Source organism: Branchiostoma belcheri, unplaced genomic scaffold, assembly GCF_001625305.1.
Source record: "Branchiostoma belcheri isolate BF01 breed outbred unplaced genomic scaffold, Haploidv18h27 scaffold102, whole genome shotgun sequence".
Classification (NCBI taxonomy): Eukaryota; Metazoa; Chordata; class Leptocardii; order Amphioxiformes; family Branchiostomatidae; genus Branchiostoma; species Branchiostoma belcheri.
In genome coordinates, this window is record NW_017802403.1 from 231768 (window position 1) to 254735 (window position 22968).

Sequence of the window (22968 nt, forward strand, 5' to 3'; positions counted from 1 at the left end):
AAAACTGGAGCGACAAACTGTACTCTTTACTTTTGTATGTTATCTGTCTATTTGGCCAATTTTTACTTTTTCCAGCCGCTTCACGAAGCCTGGTAGAGGCTAGGGAAACGGTAGATGCTCGTGAAAAGAAGTCTCGCGTTAGTTTGCGGCCAAGTCTCGCGCTAAGTGGGCTGTCAGAGGCGGGGAGTTGTAGGGCTGGCCCGGGCTGACGGAGTGTTGTGTTACGAGAACCAGCTGTTGTGACCTGCGCACTCCGAGGGGAGCCACGATAGTAGTGTGCGGGTCTGTATGACAGTCTTTAGTGCGTGTGTGTGACCAGACCGTCCGTACACTCTATAGTCTGATCGTACAGAGATATTCTCTTCTTTTCTTGTATAACGACACCGTCACTGCTTTTACATGCTAGGGTGTAACTGCGCGGGGGAACCTTGTGAGGTTCAGGTCTCCTCAACTGCCCTTGACGACTTCCTCCTGCAGGATATCACCACGCTGCCGACGGGGTGCAGTAGCGGGGCGAGCGCGGAGCACGGGCGGGCCATGCCGGTCGTCCACCCCGAGGACAAGCCTGGTGTGTGCGCGGGCTGCGGCGGCAGGATCGTCGACCGCTACTACCTACTGGCCGTGGACAAGCAGTGGCACCTCCACTGTCTGAAATGCTGTGAATGCAAACTGAGGTTGGAGTCGGAACTGACATGTTTCGCCAAGGACGGGTCGATATACTGCAAACAAGACTACTACAGGTTCGTGTTGACGTAGTACACTTAACAATCAGAAATCTACTCGTATTCCTAGATCCAATATCGATAATTCAGAAATGTAAATGTAGCTACATCTTCTCATAAACAAGTAACATTCAAGGAACCGTATTTCTATTGACTAGACAACCTACAGTCACATGTAGTAGTTCTGACTAATGTCCGGTTCAAACCACCAAATTATAAACATCACAAACTCGAAGGAAACCTCGTCAGATGTTTTTCTCGCCAATTTCAGATCAAACTACGCCAAAAAAGTGCTACAAGTTTTTTTGTAGAATATCCGAAACAAAACTGTAGCCTTTCAAACAACAGCGAACACACAATTTTTGTGTCTCGCTATTTTTGTTGTGGCTCTAGAATTATGGAAGTGTTCGGTGTTTTTAAAAGCTTTACATACAACCAAGGACATTATACAGAGACCTTGATCCAACAAAGTAGCACTGTTCATCTGACTAAATCTTACAGTAAAAAAGGAACGAAGTAACTTTTAGTAAGCTAAGCCGTGTCTGATTTTCAGCGATAAAAAACGGATCTTCGAGTTTCCTTCTCAGACGACCGACGACAAATGTGTTCTGTTCCCCCAAGGGGAATTTCCCCTGTAACAAAATGCCAAGCGAAGTGAGGCTAAAACGACTCATAAAGTCCTTCACACAACTACCTACTAGCCTGAAGTGAATTATCAGTAAATTACAGTGTTCTACATTTCAATAGCAATGTTGTATACTGCCGTATTGTGTGGAGTGTCGGCGGCAAAGTACAAATGTACATGATTTACTTCTCAAGTGTTGTGTAGGAAAAATTAACTATTTTTCCGTACTGTACGTACGTACGCCCACTGAAGTCGACCTGATATATCATGTATGTGTGAAAGTTTGTTAAAATGTTGACGTGTTTGTTTTGTTTTTTTCTTTTTTTAATTTTTCTGCCAGACGGTTTTCTGTGAAGCGATGCGCACGGTGTCACTTGGGAATCTCTGCCAGTGAGATGGTGATGCGTGCCCGGGACTTGGTGTTCCATCTGAACTGTTTCATGTGCGAGACGTGTAACCGTCCCCTCACCACCGGCGACCAGTTCGGGATGCGCGGGGACACCGTGTACTGTCGCTACGACTACGAGACGCTGGTTCACGGGGAAGCCTCGCACCTGCCCCTGGGAGCCGCTTGCAGCCCGCCGCAGACCCCCACGTCTCCTACCGGGGCGCAGTTTTACAACGGCGTCGGCGCCATACATAAAGGCAGGCCGAGAAAACGTAAAAGTCCGGAGCCCAACGGCTACATCCAAGGTGAGAACCTCTCCTACTCTCTCCTCCCTAACACTTATCATCACAGTAACTCTGGGGAAAGAAAACGTTTGGAGCCGATTAGCCACATATGGATCTTTTGTTGTCGCTCTTGTCGTGTCAAGTCGGGCATTGGAGCAGAACAGTTTAGAGCATGGTGCGCTGATCTGGGTAAACTTTCTTATCGCGGACCTGTCTTCTCTGGTCGGTGGGAACGTTCGAATGTGGTTTGAATTACTGATTTCTTCTCAGAGAAGACAAAACCCACAAAAACTAGAAACAGGAGTTGTTCAGTTCCGACCTTTTTTTTTATAGGATGGTAGGTCGTTAGAAAATAAGTACTTACCATACACAATACAGTCTAAATTACGGTTTACCAGCTGAATGTATTCATAACTCCTCGGCTACTTTCTTATAGTTTAAGCCAGTGGCCAGGTAAATTTTGCACTCTGGGTTCTTTTATCTTTTATCCTATTTCCAAAACGTTACTCAAATTGTCGTGCCCACCTAGACATTATGTATAACGTATGTATGATCAATTTTATTGTCAAAACCTGTCAAAGAAAGCTGTCCTGGTTTTCTCACAACATTAACCTATTTACGTGACCCTGCCCCTCTTCAAAATCTCTCTTTACAAAACGTTATGTTTTTAAAGAGGACGCGTTTTGTCCTAGGTTTTCCAAGCCTGTGGATCTTACTACAATACGTAGTCTGTCTGTGTCGGCCCTGGAAGCCCCCCTACCTGTAATCACTGTTTAGAGCTATTATGAGATAAGGAGACGACACTAAAGAATGTTTGTCACCAGGTGGAAATATAAAAAAACGCGACAAGCTGTCCCCGCTGAGAAAAAATTATCAAAAAAAAAAAAAAGAAACTGAGACTTTTCACTCAGTTTCTATGTATGCAAGGATGAGAGAGGACATACTATCTATAGACAGTTATGGGCGAAGCAGTTTGTATGATATCAAAGCTGGGGTTAGACATGTGACGTCCAGGGTTCGATTCCCAGAGCTGTGTGTCCTCTCAGTCCCTCCCCACTCGTCATCTGGTGTTGACAAACTCACCAGGAAGTTTTCAGTTACACGTCGTTCGAAAGATAAGGGTAGAGAAAGTCTACCCCCTTATGGAAACACTTACTTGTCATTCTATGCGTGACTGTATTTTTTCTTTGATGGAAAAATAGCAAAAGAACGCATTGTCTAGGAAAGAAAGCGTTCGATGAGCTAACCGAGAGAGTTTATATTTGGCAGTGGACCGCGATGGTTTGTCAACAAGTCGTTGTTGTGATGGGCACTTGGAGGTGTTACGGTTGTGCTATTGTCGGTAATTATCGGGTACTTACCAGTGTTTGTTTGGGAAATTGATGTACTGTCGGTTTGTCGCGCACTTCACACGTGCTTAGCGCGTCGCGCGACTCCCGTGCGACATTGACACGACATAAAACACTCCCACAACAACCGGTAAACTTACATCACGATCCTGACACGACGGAAATAATTTTTACATGGAACATGTCCTAACGTTTGGCATTGTACATGGGCGCGTATCAAGCCTACAAGAAATAATAAATGATAAATGGAATTTAGAAGAAAGACACCTAGATTTTATACCACGACAAGATGCAAACAAGAGAAACATTCTAGTGCCTGTTTGACCCCGTGGTCAAAGAAGTCTTTCGTTGAGTGTTTACTCTTGTTCATTTTCTTGCCCTTTCATCGCGATACTCTTAAAAAACAGTTTTACATTTGTTTCCTTTTTCAGAGCACGGCGTGAGTGTTGTGTTCATACCTTGTGTGTTATCAACCAAGAATTGTATTGAAAAACTTGTATTTCCCAAGAACTATCGTAGACTGGAACTCGTTGCCACCAAGCACAGTTAGAGCGTCATCACTAGAAAGCTTTGAACAACTCCTGCAATCAAATGTGCTAAGATTGAGTGTAACAAGTCGTTCGGTGTGATATAGCAAGCTGCCGCCGCGCCGCGTGCATACGAAGCTAGTGTGTTACGCCGAAGGACGGTTATACTGACTATACTGATACAGATACAGATACAGGTACTGGTATCTTTGATGTGTTGGGCTGCCACAAAAAAAACCAGTACAAAAAATACCTGATAAAAAAAGCCTTTAAAAACACGCCAAAAATAAGTAGGAGAGTAGGGATAACTCTGATATTTGAAGGTATGACTGTCATCGGTACAAAATAGAAAGGCCGATAAAAAGGCCTAAACCACGCCAAAGCCAAAACCTCTACTTAGAAAATACTAGTATGTTATTCTGTCTGATGTAATTTCTCATGTATGTCATCTCGCCCGGTGTTTGTGTTATGATATCCCGTAGATCTGACATCCCTGCACGTCCCTGGGCGAGTTCACGTTCAGCCTTGTCGTGTCTTACCGGAAAATCACTGCCACTTTAAGCCCGACGCTGTGTTGTGGAAGGTTGTCTACATTTCTGGCGCGTCTCGTGCCAGACTTAATCAGCGTAGGCCCGGCTAGATGTGCCTCGGGCTGCCTGTGCTTTTTCCCCGCAACTTCACCGGCACGTAGGCCCCCGTCAGTCTGCCCTACAAAAATGTATCTGTATCTGTACCTGTATAGCCGGTATAACCGCCCTTCGGCGTAACACACCAGCTTCGCAGGCACTCGGCGCGGCGGCAACTGGCTACATTACACCGATCGACTTGTTACACCTAACCCTTGAATATCTAACTCTAAACAATGTTTAAAGCTATCTAATGACCATGCCCCTACTGTACTTGGTGACAGTGAGTTCCACCCTGCGATAGTTCTAGGAAAGAATGAATTCTTGAGAATTTCAATCCTTGGTTGATAACTCTGGTACTTGAAGGCATGGCTATTTCTTGTTCTCTTCTGGGCTGGTATTAGGTACTTAATAGTTGGGACGTCCACCAGTTTATTAGTCATTTTGTACATCTGTATCTGTATCTGTATCTGTATAGCCGGTATAACCGCCTTTCGGCGTAACACACCAGCTTCGCAGGCACGCGGCGCGGCGGCAGCTGGCTACATTACACCGATCGACTTGTTACACCTAACCCTTGAACATCTAACTCTAGACATTGTTTAAAGCTATCTAATGACAATGCCCCTACTGTACTTGGTGACAGCGAGTTTTACTCTGCAATAGTTCTAGGAAATAATGAATTCTTTAACACCTCAATCCTTGGTTGATAACTCTGGTACTTGAAGGCATGGCTATTTCTTGTTCTCTTCTGGGCTGGTATTAGGTACTTAGTAGATGGGACGTCCACCAGTTTATTAGTCATTTTGTACATCATGCATAGTCTGGGCATTTTTCGTCCGTCTTCCAGTGACACCCACTGTCTATCTGTGAGATTAGACACTTGATAAAATCATTATATTCACAAAACTCTACAGACACGTTTCTTGTTAACATCATGATACATTTTGTAGATCGTAAATAGATAATATTAGGTTATTTCAAACGGTTGCCATAATTTCCCCACTCTTTTACGATCTATAAGATTAAACCAAGAAACATCCACAAACATAACACCTCTTCAGACACGTTTCTTTTAACCCATCATGGTACATTTTTTGATCATAGATAGATGATGCATGTATTAGTACGTTATTCATCAATTTCCTCATCATTTTACGATCTATAAGATGACTAAGAAACTACGTTTCTACTAAGATCACAAAACCCACTAATTATGCAGAACGTGGGACTATTCATTATCCACTGCCTTCAAAGAAGAAGTCAAACCCACAAAAACAAATGTAGTAGTAGTATACAAGTTGATCAGACAGTACTTGTATGTCCAAATTCTCTATTGCCTTATTTTCTTCTTTTAAACCTGTACATGCAATTAAGCTCGGGCAAAATTTTACACATTAAGAATTTAATCATAAAATGTACAAGTAAACCATTTTATGTAGGGCAACCAATGGCCTAGAGAGTTTTGTCTTTTTAAGTAAGTTTGAGCTATATTTTGAATGCTAGTCTGTGTAAACAAGGGTACAAGTAGAGTGTGTGTTGGCGATTTCCGGACAAAGATTTACCCAAGTCCTTACCTGTAGCGCGGATTTGCGAACCCCTTGCCGAGTTTTGTTTGTGTCAAGTACTACTACAACTACTGCAGGGATTCGGCTGTGTGTTCAGTGTAATTATAGCAGTCGTGAAGTGTTTATGAGGTGATAATTTATGCGGGTAGATAGGATACGAACTGTCGGGTATGTTGTGGTCGAGTTGGTTGGCATAAAAACGACAAGAGCGCAAATCGTTCTCGAAAAGAAAACAAGACATGCACACATTCAGAACCTTCCCGCGAACGACAGCCGACCAAGGTTGGCTGAAGTTTGGGAGCAGCTGAACCAGTGATCTATAGACCACGCCTACTTTTCTATAGGAATACAATCAATTAATTTGACTGCCAACTATGCCCCGACCTACCCCCGAACACCAGCCAACCTTGGCGAAACCTCCCGAATGATTTCAACATTTTGAAACAGTCGGCTGGCGCAGCTGTAGCCGACCTGGCCGCCGAACACCAGCCGACCACAGCCGACCTTGCTCCCGACCTACTCCCAACCATGGTTGGCGGGCGTTCGGCTAGTAGTCGGGAGGCCAGATTTGGCTATGTGTGTGACAGGGGCTTTTTGAATATTGCTTATTTGGAATATTATTTCATTTACACGTAGACACACTGTGTCTACAAAATAAAATATTTTAGTATAAACCAAATGTTTCGGAAGGAATATACAATATCCATTTACATCTGGAGTTTTTCACAGCCCCACAAATATATACTTCTTTTACAAAGGAGTTTTGGTTCTTTACATCTAACACTCAACAAGTTATACGCAAATACCAGACAAAGCTGCATAGTGCTATAGTACTAGGGTGTGCTAGTGTTTTTGTCGGCGGTCATATGTGGTAATCTTGTTACGTAGCTTTGGTTATCATTGCAGTTAGTGATGCCTGTCTATGTTAATGTGTTTATGTGCCGTATTATACTGTTATATATAGAACCCATTTTGTTTCTTTCTTGAGTTTTGTTTTTCTTACCTATGAAACACGACGTTATATGTTACCTCAAACAGTATATCATAATTGTACAGTGACTAGAAGAACCGCACATAAACGTAAAGGTGTCCATATTGGATAATTTGCTTGTATGGCGATGTGTATAAAGGAAAATTACATACCTTAACCTAATTTCCAATGCAATTTCACGGCGGCAATACAGAAAAAAATATTCTGGGGAAATCTGTCTGATATTGACATTTACTGCCATTTCTTAGTATATATTTGTCATCATTTGATACTTGAAGCCCCAAAAAGCACTAAAAATACATCAGGAGTCCCTTTATTTTTGGGGTACCGCCCATAAATAGCTAGAACCTGCATACGACACAAAAGGATTCAGACAAATCAAGCGACCGTTTTCTGGAAGTGACAACGTATTTTTGCCTCGAGCATATATATCAGTATTCTACGGGAGAAGATATATCAGTATTCTGAACAAGGTTGATTCAATACTACATTGAAACAACGACCAGAAATTTGACTATAAAATCAAATCCAGTTTTGCCGCTCTGAAATTACACAGCATGCCTATAAATACCACAAAAACACAAAGAGACACAGGGAAACGAAATATAACGAATCTTAGAACAACAGGCATTGGATGCTACAGAATTAATGACATGATAGGTCACATATTGGGTGCGGCAGGCTTCTTAATTTTGGCAATTTTCAACTAGAGTAACGACATACTCTCTTGCATTAGACGCCATTTTTGTTAGGACGACATGGATACAACACATGCATATATTCTATATATATCCTGTATACTGGACGAGATATGACATCGAGAATCAAGGGGTGCTATCCTTAAACAGATATCGTATTTACGGTAAAACGTATACAATAGGATTGATATAACAATTATCAACTGTATAACTGTACAGGATAAACATTATGTGATGATTGGTTTAAGTGCTCTAATGCACAAAAGCCAGCAGAAACCAACATTTAATATGTAGAATTATGCTGCCAACAGGTGTCAGGTAGACAAATATACTACCCACTATAATAATTGATATCCATAAATTGAATATAAAAATGGGAAATTATTGCAAAATTATCCGTAGCCACAAGGTCTGCCCTTCCTGTCAAAACTTGTAAATTAAAATGTCGTTTCGTCATGGACTTATTAGCCTTTATTTCCTCCTCCTAAACATTTGATACATATAATCTGTACGCTGTTGTGTTATGCCGAAGGGCGGTTATATCAGCTATACATATACAAAATCTATCGATAACTCAATCATATAGACAATCCGCATATTGTATAATTATGTGAATTCATGAGGTAAGAATTATATACATCTTAGTGTAAAAGGTAGTTGAACCTTATGTTTTGATAATCACATAAACTGATAAACATTATTTTACTATCATTGTATTAACTTTAGTGTATCTAACGAGTTATAGCTGTAGAAGACGAAAGTCTCAGTAAGTTTGTTGCTGTGTGCATAAAGTAAGTGAGGGAATCGTCCAAAACCAGTAAAACGATAAAGTAACTGATACGATACAGCAGGATTTATATTTGAGTCACGTTGAATACATGTCAGTCTCTATTTATAATTATATGTCAGTTTGTACATTCCTAGGACTGATTTTCCTGTTTAAGCTATTGAATAGTGCTTAAACATTAACAGTTTAAAGTGTAATTAAGACAGATCTTTAAAATATTTCGATTTTTGTCATCTTGGATGCAATGACAAGGAAAAGGCACACGTTTATCATTTATACATATGGAGATTCGGCGTTTCAATAAACGTTGATGCGCCCTGCTCTTTAGGTGACAATAGTGAGATGGTAAGTCTGTATCAATATTTCTTTGTAGCTGTTATCATGGTTATATTGTCAATGGTTATGGGGTAACAGTGTATTCGCTTATTGTTGCGATTCTTGATTTATTTTCCAATTCAAATATTGCAGGTAAACTCACGGCCATTTTGAAATTACGTTTTTCTATTCGTCCACTTAAGTATTTGGTTACTCCCCAACACTGAGTAGATAAAAGAAAAGAAAGAAAGAAAGAAAGAAAGAGAGGGGAGAAGGAAGAAAGAGAAAGAGGAAGAAAAAGAAAGAAAAAAGAAAGAAAGCGGTTGACTGCTTTTTATATGAGCTAAATCGTATGTGAATTGAGTACATAATTTTGTAAGACTGTCACTGTATTTTAGAAAGAAAGAAAGCAATAAATAAATAAATTTATTAATTAATTAATAAAGAAAGAAAGAGAAAAAAGAGGAAAGAAAGAAAGAAAGAAAGAAAGAAAAAGAAAGAAAGAAAAAGAAAGAAAGAAAAAGAAAGAAAGAAAGAAAAAATAAGAAAGAAAGAGAAGGAAGAAAGAGAAAGAAAGAAAAAAAGAAAACTGTTTTTTTCATGAGCTAAATCAAAAAGAGAAAAAAAAAGAAGAGGAAAGAAAAAGAAAAAAAGAAAGAAAGAAAGAAAAAAGAAGGAAGGAAGGAAGGAGGAAAGAAAAAAGGAAGAAAGAAAGGCCCTAATCGCCCACTCCGACTTTGTTTAAAAAGAGAGGTTCAAAAGGATCTCCGTGTTTGTAGAAACTCCATATCGCCGAGTCTCCGGGAGGTGGCGGGGGAACCCAGGGTGTCAGGAAGGAAAACAACCGGACAGATGACGATTCAATCTCCGCTAACCTCCCCGTCACGTCCGATACCTCAGCACGGTGAAGTAGTCTGAGCGGGCAGGTAGGGGGTACAGGCCCGTCTAAATACGGCTTCACGTGGAGCGCAGAGGTTAGACTGTATTACAGACTCTACTGTGTTTTTCAGTTCATATGGAGACAGCGATTGTTATTTTTGTATCCCCGATATCACGATATCAGATTTTCTTATCGCACAAGAGGAGCGAGTGTGGCAAAACAGGAAAACTCGCAAAAAAGATGGAGTAGAAAAGGAATTAAAATATAGTGATAATTTTATTGCACAACATTTGTACAGGGTACAAAGTATGGCAACTGCTAAGTAAAAATTAGCTACATTTTCATAAGGCTTAACCTAACTAATGTAAGAGTGGGTGACTGGTATGGGATAGGTTTGAACTTTTCCAATCATATCTAATATAATGCTACATTGTGCACGCTTCTTACAAAAGGCATAGTTGTTCTCGTTCCATGCTTATTATTTTGTGTAAAATTATATCAATTTACTAGGCCATAGGATTTTAAATGATGTAAACGTTATCTTTTTTCTTTTATATATCTTGTCTGACCCTTACCTCTTTCCTCATGACCTCAATGCAAAGCGGCTTGAATTTGAGCTTCACATGAATGATAAAGAATCTCTCATCAACAAATACATTAATATTGTTGCCATATTAGCATCTTTATTCTTTTCTTTTAACGGAATGGTTCAATGCAAGGCCCAGACGACCACTTCTCGGCATTGAACTAGAAAGATGAGAGAAACATGGCTATGTCAAGAGATGGCGGCGAACGTTTGATTTGAAAGCCTGTAGATTGTAGGTTGGTGGGAAACACTTGTCAGGGAGGGAAGTCCAAAGCTTGGCCGTACCGGGAAAGAAACTGTCACTGTGAAATGATTTCGAACAAGGAATTTGGACGGTGAAGTTGTGTGAGCTAGTGGAGAACCTAGTAGATCGCTTAAAAGGTCTGAGTGGTGGAACTAGTAGGGTGAGTTCTGCAGAGCAATGACCATGAAAATATCTGTAAAAGAGGGATAGAGAGGGAAACAGTAGAACAAGAACTCCATGGCTATTCTAACTTCTAATATGAATATATATGAATCTTTATTGCATGTTCTTGCCCAGATGGGCTAAATGCACAAGAGGATGTCCAGTATGTAAAACATGAGTATTTCATACTGGTACGCTGTATTGTAATGCAAAGTGCTAGGAATCTATACATTACAATAATACTATAAACTCCCTACCACCTACTGTTAGTTGCCCTTTCTTCTCTCTTTTTTTACTTTTTTACTTTATGAATGTCATAAAGTACTTTGTTGAGCTTAAAATGAACCTGAAAACAAAGATGTGTCCCAAAATACCGACAAACGTCCGGCAAACTGGGTAGACTTAACACGCTCTAGTTTGGTGCTCGGGTGAAAAAGGGCTGTATGTAAACTGAACCGAAATGTCTTATCTATGCTTTAGCGGAGCGGTCTGCTTCAATTTATGTCTAATCCGTCCCCATTCGGAAGATAAAGCGGCCATTTCGGAATGTATCATGGCGCAAGTAGTCCGCTGGGACGGGCTGGGAAAACCCGGCTGGGCGCTCTTGTTTGCAAAAGAACCAATACAGCTTTCAATCAGAGGGATCAGCTAGAAACAACAGTTAGTACAGGGTTAGGTAGCTGCAGGTAGGACTGCGTACAGTAACAGTATATCTCACGCAACCATAGCGCTACCTAGCCTCCGTAGCAGGCTTATAGAACTGGGGGTTTGGTGGTCTTTTCGGCTGTTTTCTGATCAGCTCAGTTCTAAAAACGGGGGTAATTCAACCAGGCCGGCTATGTTGTCTATATGCAATCAGAAAATAGCACATAAAAGCTCCCAAAGACCCTGAAGACCCCCCCAAACCCCCAGTTTTTGGCATGCTATGGAGGCTAAGCGCTACCCTCTGTACTAACTAGAGCAACACTCCCTGTATCTATGTCGCAGTATTTCACTCTTGCACCGTGGTGAAACGCAGGTTGGAGTAGGACAAGGTCTAGATGGTGATAGGGTCTAAGTGGGGCTGTCATCGCGGGCTCTGGGATGTGCACATTTGTAACTACTCCGCGGAGGAATTCGCAGACAAACTCTATAAACGTGTGTGCCGATTGTGAGCCCTGGTTTCCCTAACTGTTGACTTCTGAAATCTTGTCGTTTGGAGGTGAGGAGGAATAAAAGGGGGAAAAAGTAAACTAAAGATATTGTAGAAAAGAAAGGTAGCGGTAAATGATACTAGTAATCGTTCAAGGACGAGTCTTGTAGAGAGATAACCCAGAGTGGGACACTGCTGGATTAGAAACGGGATCGAACATGGCGCCGAGGGCTGGGGGTCTAGATAAGTCTGCTCCGCGAAGAGAGATAAAGGTCTTTTTCTGTGTCATTCAGAGACAAAAACAAATGAAAACTCTAAAGACAAAAAAAAAAAAATGAAAACCCCTGAGTGTTTCTGATGAGATAAAACGTGAACAGGAGAGCTTTTTTAGAAGTAGTATCTTTAAAAAGAACTACAAAACAGCTTCTAACCTCCAAAGCAAGCGTCGAACTGCCCTCAACAACTTAGTTTACTTTGATCGACTCTTTATAGCGAGTTATACCGAATAAAAATAGCGACATATACTTACAACTCAAGTTTACAAGATTCACAACACTGTAAGTTTATCCATCAAAGAAGAACACATTTTCCCGGAGATTGTTTTCGTAAATATATACAGAAATAGCTCACGTGCACAAGTACTTGGGAAGAGTACTTTTTTCTCTGTATTTAAAAACACTCAATGCAGTTTCAGGGCAGCAATACAAAAAACGATTCCGGAAATCTGTGTGATATGGACATTTATTACTGCCATTTCGTAGCACATTCTTCTAATCGTGAGTACCTGAAGTGCCTCAAATAGCCCCAAAACAAGCTACGTGAAGAGCCTCTTTACTTCTTTCTTTTTCGTCAGCGATATCACATTTTTTCCTCACAGATATCAGTACGCTATAGGATGGTTTAAAAGAATAAGTAGAAAATAGACTTTGAAAATTCTGTTTTTCTGCCCTGAAATCACTTTGGATGGCTTTAAAGTACACACCGCAACATATTTACCACAAATATCAAGATTTATTTTTATCCGCTGTGGTGGTATTGTTCCATTCTCATATCTCATAATCTAATCTACGGACATTGGCTTCCTACGAATCATAAGACAGAGAGTGGTCGGAAATGCTGGTAAGTTTAGAAACTGAAGGTGTTGTTAAACATTAAAGTGGTCGCTTAAAACTGACTTCCACACTACCGAAACCTTAACAACAGTTGTATCTAAACTCATAGACGCAACCGTAGATTTGTCCAATGCTTTACCTGGTATATTTTACAACAGTTACGAGACTCAGTGCATCTGTGAAGGAATTCGAAGAAATATGAGATTTACCCATATCGTAAGCACAAAAACATTCGTGTTCAATTATTTTGTAAAATTATTGACCTTAGAAATGCTCGTTGCGGTTTTAACATTAGAGTATCCTGAGTTGTAGATTGCATAACTGTCGGAAGTTGAGGGATGTTGTGTGGCCCTGTATGTCGGTTCCAAACCCAGCCACCGTTATTCCTGAAGTTGTAATTCCTACAAGATGCTCAGGAATTCCGAGATTCCATCCCAAAAGGCATCCCGAGCCATTCTGAGTTCCCTTTCTGAGGAGATTTCCGGAGCCCAGTCCCTTTAATGCCGAGTTGGTCTAACAAAGAACGTGTTCATTTCCCTTCTCTGTCGGCTAGATAAGGCAAATATTACCCCGACAGGTTTTTATCGTCTAATCGGTTACTTCAAATGGGTTAGGAAATCAGTTTAAACTCTGCCGCGTGATCCCTGCTTGATGTTTTTCTGTGTCGGTAAGACCGTGGGTCAAACTCGCGCTGCCCTGTCTAATCCGTCCTACCATTGGTCGACTCCCTCATGCCTTCGGCCACTTTAGTGATTTGATCAAGTTCTTGTGTTACAGAACTCTCTCGGTGCCGTCAATCGTTCGGTTAGGGCGAACACAAGGTCACAAGGGATGACTTTGAACGTCAATTGAAGAAGTCGGCCATTCCCAAAATACGTAATAAGTTGTGAAATGTGCGTTTGCTCAGTGAAAAGCCACATGGACCACTTCAGGGCACTGAACCAACTAACGCTTGTAAGGCCACACCATCTTGATTTCATGGATGACATCCGCGCGCGCATTGATTTTCGCCTACTTTTTTTTTTTTAAACATGACCTCCGAGGCTCTGTCCTGGCTCTAGGCCTGGGTAGTCCATGATAGTTAGCGACAATACGGAGCCGATGGTAACTCTGGAGGACGGCACCCAGGCTACCGAAGCTGCACGACTCAAGAAGTCAGTACATACGTACAGCGCCGATTCATAAATTCCGCAAAAAGCCAGCATGTGCCTGCTTGTCGTATACGTCGCTATGTACTGCCGCAAATTCACTATACCAGTTTTTTATTCCTGTGGTGTAGCAGCATTTTTATTTTTGGCCGGAATTTTTTTTTATTTGTCCGCGTGCACTAGTTTGGGGGTCTTCAGAGGATGTCATCCATAAAATTAAGACGGTGTGGCCTAAGCAGCATCTCTTCTCCCTATGGCTAAGTCAGAAACATAAAAGCTTTAGGCAAGCTTCACTAACTGATAATGACTAAATACAGAAAGCAGGAGCTTCTTTTGTCTACAGATATTCCAAATATTTTTGTACAGGGTGATATTAAGGGTTTGTATCTTTTGTTTTTATAAGGTGAGGCTCACGTGACCATGCATTTGCCCATCCAATGAACGAACGTGTAACATCACCGTGAACCCAACCGTGTTCAGATAGAATTTGACGAAATTCAACCGAAACGTTGTTTTTAAAGACAATGAAAAGTTATCATACCTCAAAATAATAGTATATTTGATAACGAATTCGTGTAGGGTGGAAAATTTCCGTTTTAGGGATTTTTTTTTCAAACACTGCCAAAAGTCCGGAAAACACGTGATCCGGACATTCAGAGAAGACCCAGGCACCAGTGGTTTAAAACCAAACGACGCTTTCAAAACCCCTTCTAATCGCGAGACAACTAGTGATCTGTTTTGTGTCCAAACCGAAGTCTAAACCTCAACACCTTGACCCATTTGTGACAGAAAACCGGCTGACAGTTCCCCCCTCCCCTTGGGAATAGCAAAAACAACGTTTCAACTGCGGAGCCCCACAAAAATAAACAGACCGGGAGTAATATTGATAATCTCTGTCCTCACACGTCCATTATGGTCTTTGATTTCAGCTGCTGGACTTTTCTCTACAATATACAGGGTCTATTCGTGACATGATCTAGTACATACTGTCGACCCCCCTTCCCACGGAGTGTGACGTCACGGTATTCGAGCGTGACGTCACAGGGACACCAACATGGAGGCGGACACAGCTATTTGCAATTTTCAAGCATTTTCAGACATACAAAGATCTCCTGACCTGTGTAAATAATCTCTATTTGTTTATGGCTTGAAGAAGAGAATAACAGAAGAATACTTCTAAAAACCTATCGACGAAACACACTGTGTACGCTTGAGCTATGTTCCGCTGACATGCAAATCAAGGAAACCAACATGGCGGCCAGCACCTGCCCGGTTCTTTGATATTAGAGTGAACGAAAAGCCCTACGGTATTTAAACGGTTTCTCTTTAAAGTTTATCTGTGTTGGTAGAAGTCATTATGTAACAGGTTTAAACCGTAATTTCCAACTCAAGAAGTTGCACTAACCTAAATCGTCCACTGTGCAACTTTTATCAAGGAACGAACGATCCAGTGCTACTGTGACGTCATGTTATGCAAATGACACACGTGAATCGGTGAAAATATGTTGCAGAAAGTCTGTGGCGACCCCCGTCTTTGTTGACATGATTGAAATGCCCTGGTGTAGATGGTATCTATGATTATTGATTCTGTAAGTTTTCTTTCTATTGAAATAGTCTGCTCTTAAAATTGCCTTTTTACAAACAAATCATGATCAATTGCGATGATTTATTTATGTCGTTCGCCAATATTTTCCTGTATAATATTTGAAAAATCCAACTCACGACTACCTTCTTTTTGACCAGTGACCGCGTTTCTTCCACCGTTTACGATAAACGTGTGTTGTTTCGTGTCTGGACCAATGAGCAAGCGTCTTGCACAGTTTACGGTAAACGTTGTCTTGTTTTGTGTGTTCGGCTGTGACAGAGGAAAGCTGCCGAGTGTAGTCTCCTAAAGAACACATGTAGACCGCACTAAAATAACACGGCGACTGTTCGCGCCACTTTTCCTATTTTCAGTAAACATGTTAAAAGGAGGTCAGCCAGACAGACAGCCAGTGTGATGCCTGATGAGCCGTCGCTTTTGGTGAAGACATGAAGCAAGTGCGCTACTGGAAACAAATAATACAAAATACACACTTCTGTTAACGTTCATACTAGTATGACTAGACTACTCGTACTAGTAGACATTCAAGGTTGGTCATATTAGGCTAGACTAGCAGTTTTATAGGCGTTTTACAGGAGTTTTATAGTGTTTTTACATGTATGTTGGTAAGCCTTGGCCATGGGCTACCTTGACTAGTATATACTATAGTATCTTGTTACATGAAAAGAAAACACGGTAAAAGTTGCCATTTAATGTGTGCTGCGTGTACGTGTGTATGTGTGTGTGTGCGTGCGTGTATGTGTGTGTATGTGTGCGTGTGTGTGTTTGTGTGTGTGTGTTTGTGTGCGTGTGTCTATGCATGTGTGTCTGCTGTTGGTGTAAGTGTGTGTGTGTGTGTGTGTGTGTGTGTATGTGTGTGTGTGTGCGTGCGTGTGTGTGTGTGTGTGTGTGTGTGTGTGTTGTGTGTGTGTGTGTGTGTGCGCGTGTGTGTGTGTGTGTGTGTGTGTGCGTGTGTGTGTGTGCCCAAGCATATGTGTTTGCTGTTGATGTAAGGGTGTGTGTGTGTTTCCCTCCACTTGTGTCTTAATAAGTTTCTGTTTGCCAACGTGTGTCTGTGTATGCGCGTGCTTGTGTACATGTGTTTGTGCGTGCGTGCGTGCGTGCGTGCGTGTATATATGATCCCTAAAACCTCCCCGGCCTTGTCTGAGGTAAGCCGACGGGGGTTGCCACAATTTGTTCCACCAATAAGCACCAAGTCAAACTCGGTCACGGGCACCTTGACACGAAGTACCGTATCGCCCCACGAGATGAACCCTGTACCCACTCCCCCTAGATGTATCAGGCAGTTCTTTATTTACTGTCAGAGTCCGCCCGCCCCCTCCCCCACCGCGGCCTGGCGGCGGCCCCGTCGGCGGTCTGTGTCGGGCCGTGTGTCGGGCCTCCCCCCGCCAGGGTCGGCGGCTCCCCCGGTCTCACTACCGGCTTCTGATTACTTAAGCCTTTCTCGCGTCTCCATTAAGGGGATTTGGACGCTAAGTTTTATTGGGAAAATTGAAACAGAATGTTGCCTAGCCGACATGTAGACATAAAGGCCGTGACATGAAAGTGCGGTCCCCGTGACCCATGAAACCATTTATCCTGTAGCGATGTCTTCAAAGCCCGGCCACGAAAAGAGCCGAAAGGCGCCGCCGATACACACGTCGGTCTGGCGGGAGGCGGCCAGTTGGGACCGGTCAGTTTGCGGTGATAAGAGAACTCTCTGTCGACGGCGGTTTGTGTTGTTATTTGGCCTGTAATACCGGGAGTTCCGCTCTGTACAGGTCAGCCGGTCCCCTGATACCGCCTCCCGCCCACTGCCGCCCGGGTACCGATCAACCAGAACCGCCTCCCCGGGTCGACTGAGCTCCCAGGGCGAGACCAAACTTCACCAACTTACAAATGTCTACATCATGTCTACAGAAACACACACTCAGAGACATAAATGAAATTGTGATTCAAACTTGACCACTGGATAAAATTGAAACAACTTATTAACAGACGTTGATCATCTTTATCCTTACTACATGTATCTTTGTCAGTGAATATTTTTTTTCTTCTGATGTACATGTAGTGTGTCGGATAGGCACTCGAAACGTCTGTTATATGAATTGTTTCCATTTTATTTAGTGGCAAAGTTTGAATCACAATTTAATTTACCCATATCCCTGGATAACAAATCTTCACAGACGTATACAGAGACATAGAACAAAAAATGAGGTTATAATCTCAATAGCATAACTACATTCGGAAACAATTGTCCACTACCGTGCATGACGCGATCAGCCATCACATGCTTACAAATGTCTACATCATTTCCACATTAACACATACATACAAAGGCATACATCTAAACGACCGTGGTACTGATTCATTTCTCAAAAACTAGAAAGAACGTTAACAGGAAACAGTCATGCCTTCAAATATGAGAGTTATCAACCAAGAATTGAGGTGTTCAAGAATTCTTATTTTCGACGAACTATCGTAGACTGGAACTCGTTGACACTAAGTACAATAGGGGCAACATCAATAGAAAGCTTCAATTTATTGTAAACACCTCCTACAGTTAGACGTGCAAAGATTGGGTCAAAGAGGTAGTTCGGTGTAACATAGCTAGCTGCCGCCGCGCCGCGTGCCTGCGAAGCTGGAGTGTTACGCCGATGGGCGGTTATACCGGCTATACAGATACAGATAGATTCGTAAGCAATTGTCCACTTCCACGCATTTATGACACGAACGGTACCTTCATGCTTAAATAAAGACACACGCACACAGACATAGACCTAAACGTTAGCAACCTTGGTTATAATTTATTTTTTTCAATAGCTAGATTCAGAAACAAATGTTCATGGCGGGACCAACCGGACCAACCTTCCTCAATTAATTGCTAGATTTGGAAACAAGTAGCTAATTGCTAGATTTGGACACAATTGACTCGTTTTCCTACAGCATACATTACAGCATCTTTCCATTCACCGCAAGTGTCTAAACTGACCCAGTACAAGCGGCACCCTCCCAGAGCGCTTTGGCCAGACGTGTCCAAAACAATTTTCTACCTAATCATATACTATTAGATCTCAGTACACTACTCGATCTTTTGCGCCCTTCCTTGAAATTATTGCATGTTTTCTTCTTGTGTCCTTAGCGAGGAGCATTTTGAAGTAGTCTTAGTACTGGTGAAGTCACCCTCTCTCAGCTAGCCTCTACCAGGCACCGCGGATCGCTGGAAAATAGTAGAAATTGGCCGAAATAAAGATATAGTATACCAGAGAAGATCCAGGGCCATAGAAGCTCTAATTTGCGACCCACGGCCAATTTCTACTATTTTCCAGCGATCCGCGGTGCCTGGTAGAGGCTACTCCCAGCCACACATGTTAGTTATTACAGCCAACATTTTACAAACGTTCTGAAACGTCTTCCAGCCAGCGCCACAAATATTTTGGTGCGGGCTTTAGCCGTCGCCTAGTCCGGACGTTCCTGAAGTGTGCGTGCGATAGCGGCGACAGATGACGGCTAAGCCGGGCGGGCTATCGCGGGTCTGCCGAGCTTAAGTTCCTCAGGCATTATCTTCCCAAAGTAAATTTCCCCTGGATCATGTGTCACAACGTTGGGCGATCAGTTATCCCGACGATAAGAAGCTATGTAGCGCCGGTCTTATTGAAGTGGGCACAAGATCGCCACAATTCTGCCATTCTTCACGCAAGTCTTCGGGGAGAAGTCGGGAATTTGTCGGGGCGACTCATGCAGGACTGGGAGAGGTCGGCAGCTGTTGTTTTGTTGACGAAAACCTTTCCAAAATTGAATTTTGTTTCATCGCTTTCCTCTCGACTAATAACAAATTGGCGACGGATATACACGTCACGGTGGTACGAAAATAACTGAACCGCTAGACAGTCTCTCAAGGGGGGGGGGGGCAGATATACTCAGGCCATGTTAATTTCATTATATGGATGCCATCCACGCGCGCATGAATTTTAGTGTTTGTCCGTTAACAAAAAAGGTTTCGACCTTACTATAAATCGTACAAAGCACCTGCAAAAGATGAGCAAATGTGTGCCAAAGATTGCAAAAAAATGTATATTGGAAAAAGATACTAATGTCGAACTTGTCAAAATCAATTCCAAAGGAAAACGGAAAATAATGTGAAAAATGAAACTGAAGAGTTTTCTTCGTCGCCTCATACCATACTCTTTGTTTTCGTTTTCTTTAGTTAACATTTATGACTACGTAGATTTCATAAAGAAGGCAGCGTTTTCTTGACAAACGTTTTTTATTCGCACACTTGCATCAGTTTTGGGGGTTCCCAGAGGATGTCATCCACATAGTCAACTCAACATGGCCTTAGTGTACAAACAATAATAATTCTTGTGTCATTGTATAAAGGAAGCTGTCTGTTGACGAGAGAATATAATAATAATAATAACTTTATTGCGCAACAGTTGTACAGGGTACAAAGTATGGCATCTACTAACTTAAGTTAGTACATATCAACTACATTTTCGTAAGGCTAATCTAATATATAATTAATGTACAGGGGAAGTCGCAGGAAATTAACTACATTTTATCGCCCAATGTCCACAATAGCATTCTGAAAGAAGTTAATTATTCTTAGATATCTTAAAAATTTATCCAAGCTTTCGACACACCAATCAACAAAGAGTTCTTCCTTTTAGAACTAAAAATCATCCAACTCCCTTATCAACCCAAACCTTGGGCAAGTAATCTTCCTCTGAATGGAGAAAAGAAGTCACACTCAAATAGACTGAGTAGGATTTTAGACTTAGAATAGTTGTCTTTTCGCTCTTAATTTCTTTATATTTGTCTTCTATATTAAGTATACTAGTGTTCGTTTTGTTTTGTTTGCAATTAGGATTTGGGCATGGTTTAGCAATGAAGTTTTAGCATTATTATAGACTTTAGGGATGTTCTCGTACCCTTGTTAAACTTTTAAAGGGATTTTCTCTTCTTATTCCACCTTCCATAACTTGATTAAATATGATTTTCTGAACATCAAATTGAAACGAAATCCAGCGCAATGCTATCCATTGGAATTTCAAATTTCAATGATATGAATGAATAGCTTATTAAGGTAAAACTTTGCAGACTTCCTTGTGTGTTTGGCAAGAGATTTTCTGTCCGTTCCGATGCGCTCATGTTGTGGACAAACTTAGTGTAAAGGATATTTCGTCTATTCTCAATTGCAATTTAATAGTTGCACATCCGCAGCCCTGAGTTGGAAATTTATGATAATTTCAATCTATACACGTATATACACAGATATACATACATACATACATACATACATACATACGCTACACACACACACACACACACACACACACACACACACACACACACACACACACACACACACACACGCAAACACACACACACGCAAACAAACAAATAAACAGTCGCGCGCACATGCGTTAACACCGTAGCAGTACAGAAACTGGCTGTGTAAAACGCGTTGGCGAGGTGAGATTGGCGGCATACTTGCCCGGCACCAGACGGCTGAGAATGCCGGGCGCTAGTCGGCAAACACGCCCGGGGAAGCATGTTGGCGAGCAACGGGGTCGGGAGGGGTCAAGTTTGAACAACTGGCTCCGGGCGATTCGCGATAAGACTGACATCACCCGATAGCTCTTGCACCCAAGGCCCAAGACTGTACACGCGGTCCCCTGTTCCAACACTCAACCGCTAAAAATATCCGCACACAAGGGGCCAGGGGGCGGGAGAAAGAACACTCAGTCAGCGAATTTTGACATATTTCACTGCCGCGGATTGTTTTGATATGATAGTGTGAAATGAGCACTCTTGGCTGTCTTGGCATGCTGTCCATTTTTCAGATCCCCATTTTGGACCGTTTCTTTAGATTCACCTTTCAAAGGCACTTAGGGTTGATGGTCACGGGTTCTTTCATATCTCTATTCATTGTTTCCAATGGATAGACAGATAGATGGATGAGCGGATGGGTAGATTGATGGATGGGTGGATGGGCAGATGAACGGATTGGCAGATGGACTAATGGGCAGATGCACTAATGGCAGATGGATAGATGGATGAACGGATGAATGGGAAGATGGACGGATGGGCAGATGAATCGATGGATAGATGAACAAAAGGATTGATTGATTGATGGATGGATGGATTGATGGAAGGATGGATGGATGGATGGATTGATGGACAAAAAGATTGATGGCTGGCTCGATGGGTGGGTGGATGGATGGATGGATTGATGGAAGAATGGATGGAAGGATGGATGGATGAATGGATTGATGGACAAAAAGATTGATGGCTGGATGGATGGGTGGGTGGACGGACGGACGGATGCATAATGTCATGATCACTTGACTGAAAATACATATGCAAATTGAAACACACATGCAATGCATTCGTTTTGAAGGAGAATTACATGACCAAAACGTTTATCTTTAAAAAAACTGTCAGAAGAAATATTGAAGAGAAACAAATAAACTTGTCACCATGGCCACTTCTCTTTGTGGTCAACGTTGGTTGTTTTGTAAAATATAAGGTATAAAATTATACAATATCGCTCAAATCGAAACATCCATGGATATTCAGTAACACATGACATAAAACTGGGTGGGTACAACTCTACTCTAATGGCTTTTAGTACTTAATCGTTGTGTTGTCTTCCTCTGTGCTCTTGTCGAGGGTTTGAAAATTAGGCCATGTCCAGACCACTCAGAAAAGTAGAGCCAGGGATATACAGCTGTCCTTGCTAATTTATTCTGTAGTTCTTTCGGATTATACAAACCGTATTGGCTTCCGTGCTTTTCACTGCAACTCCGTGTAGAACTGCAAGGGGCGCTGTACACAAGCTACGGTTACCACATATTACAGAAGAGCTTTACTGCACGACAATTTCAAATGTATGGCAACAACTATTAAACAAAGTAGATATAGAATAAAACCTACTAAATCCTAATTACTCAAACAACAAGAGATAGCACAGGTTTGTCTTTGGTATAGTGTTACGATCGAGTGGGTCTTATCATTCAGAGTTTCGACGATTTTTTTTATAACAAAGTAGTATTTATTACATGGGATCATTGCCTTGACAGTCTTCTGTTCATTTTTAATCATAGAAATCTGTATTCAATTTTTATAATCTTAATTTATATGCGCTGATTCGTTACGTGTTCTATGAGGGAAATACCTGATATGTTTTGGCTGGTCGGATAGCCTGAAACCCAGCCGTATTGGTGGCTGAACAGTTG

General features: G+C 41.8%; 1 protein-coding gene across 1 annotated transcript in view; it reads left to right on the forward strand.

The window, feature by feature from the left end:
• Positions 1-289: 289 nt before the first annotated feature.
• The window catches only part of LOC109474800 (LIM/homeobox protein Lhx9-like), a 33709-nt gene continuing 11030 nt past the window's right edge, over positions 290-22968 (forward strand). The window contains exons 1-2 of the mRNA XM_019775163.1: positions 290-740; positions 1688-2040. Coding sequence (XP_019630722.1) covers positions 400-740; positions 1688-2040 — 694 coding nt within the window. The 5' untranslated portion in view covers positions 290-399. The remainder of the gene's footprint in view (positions 741-1687; positions 2041-22968) is intronic.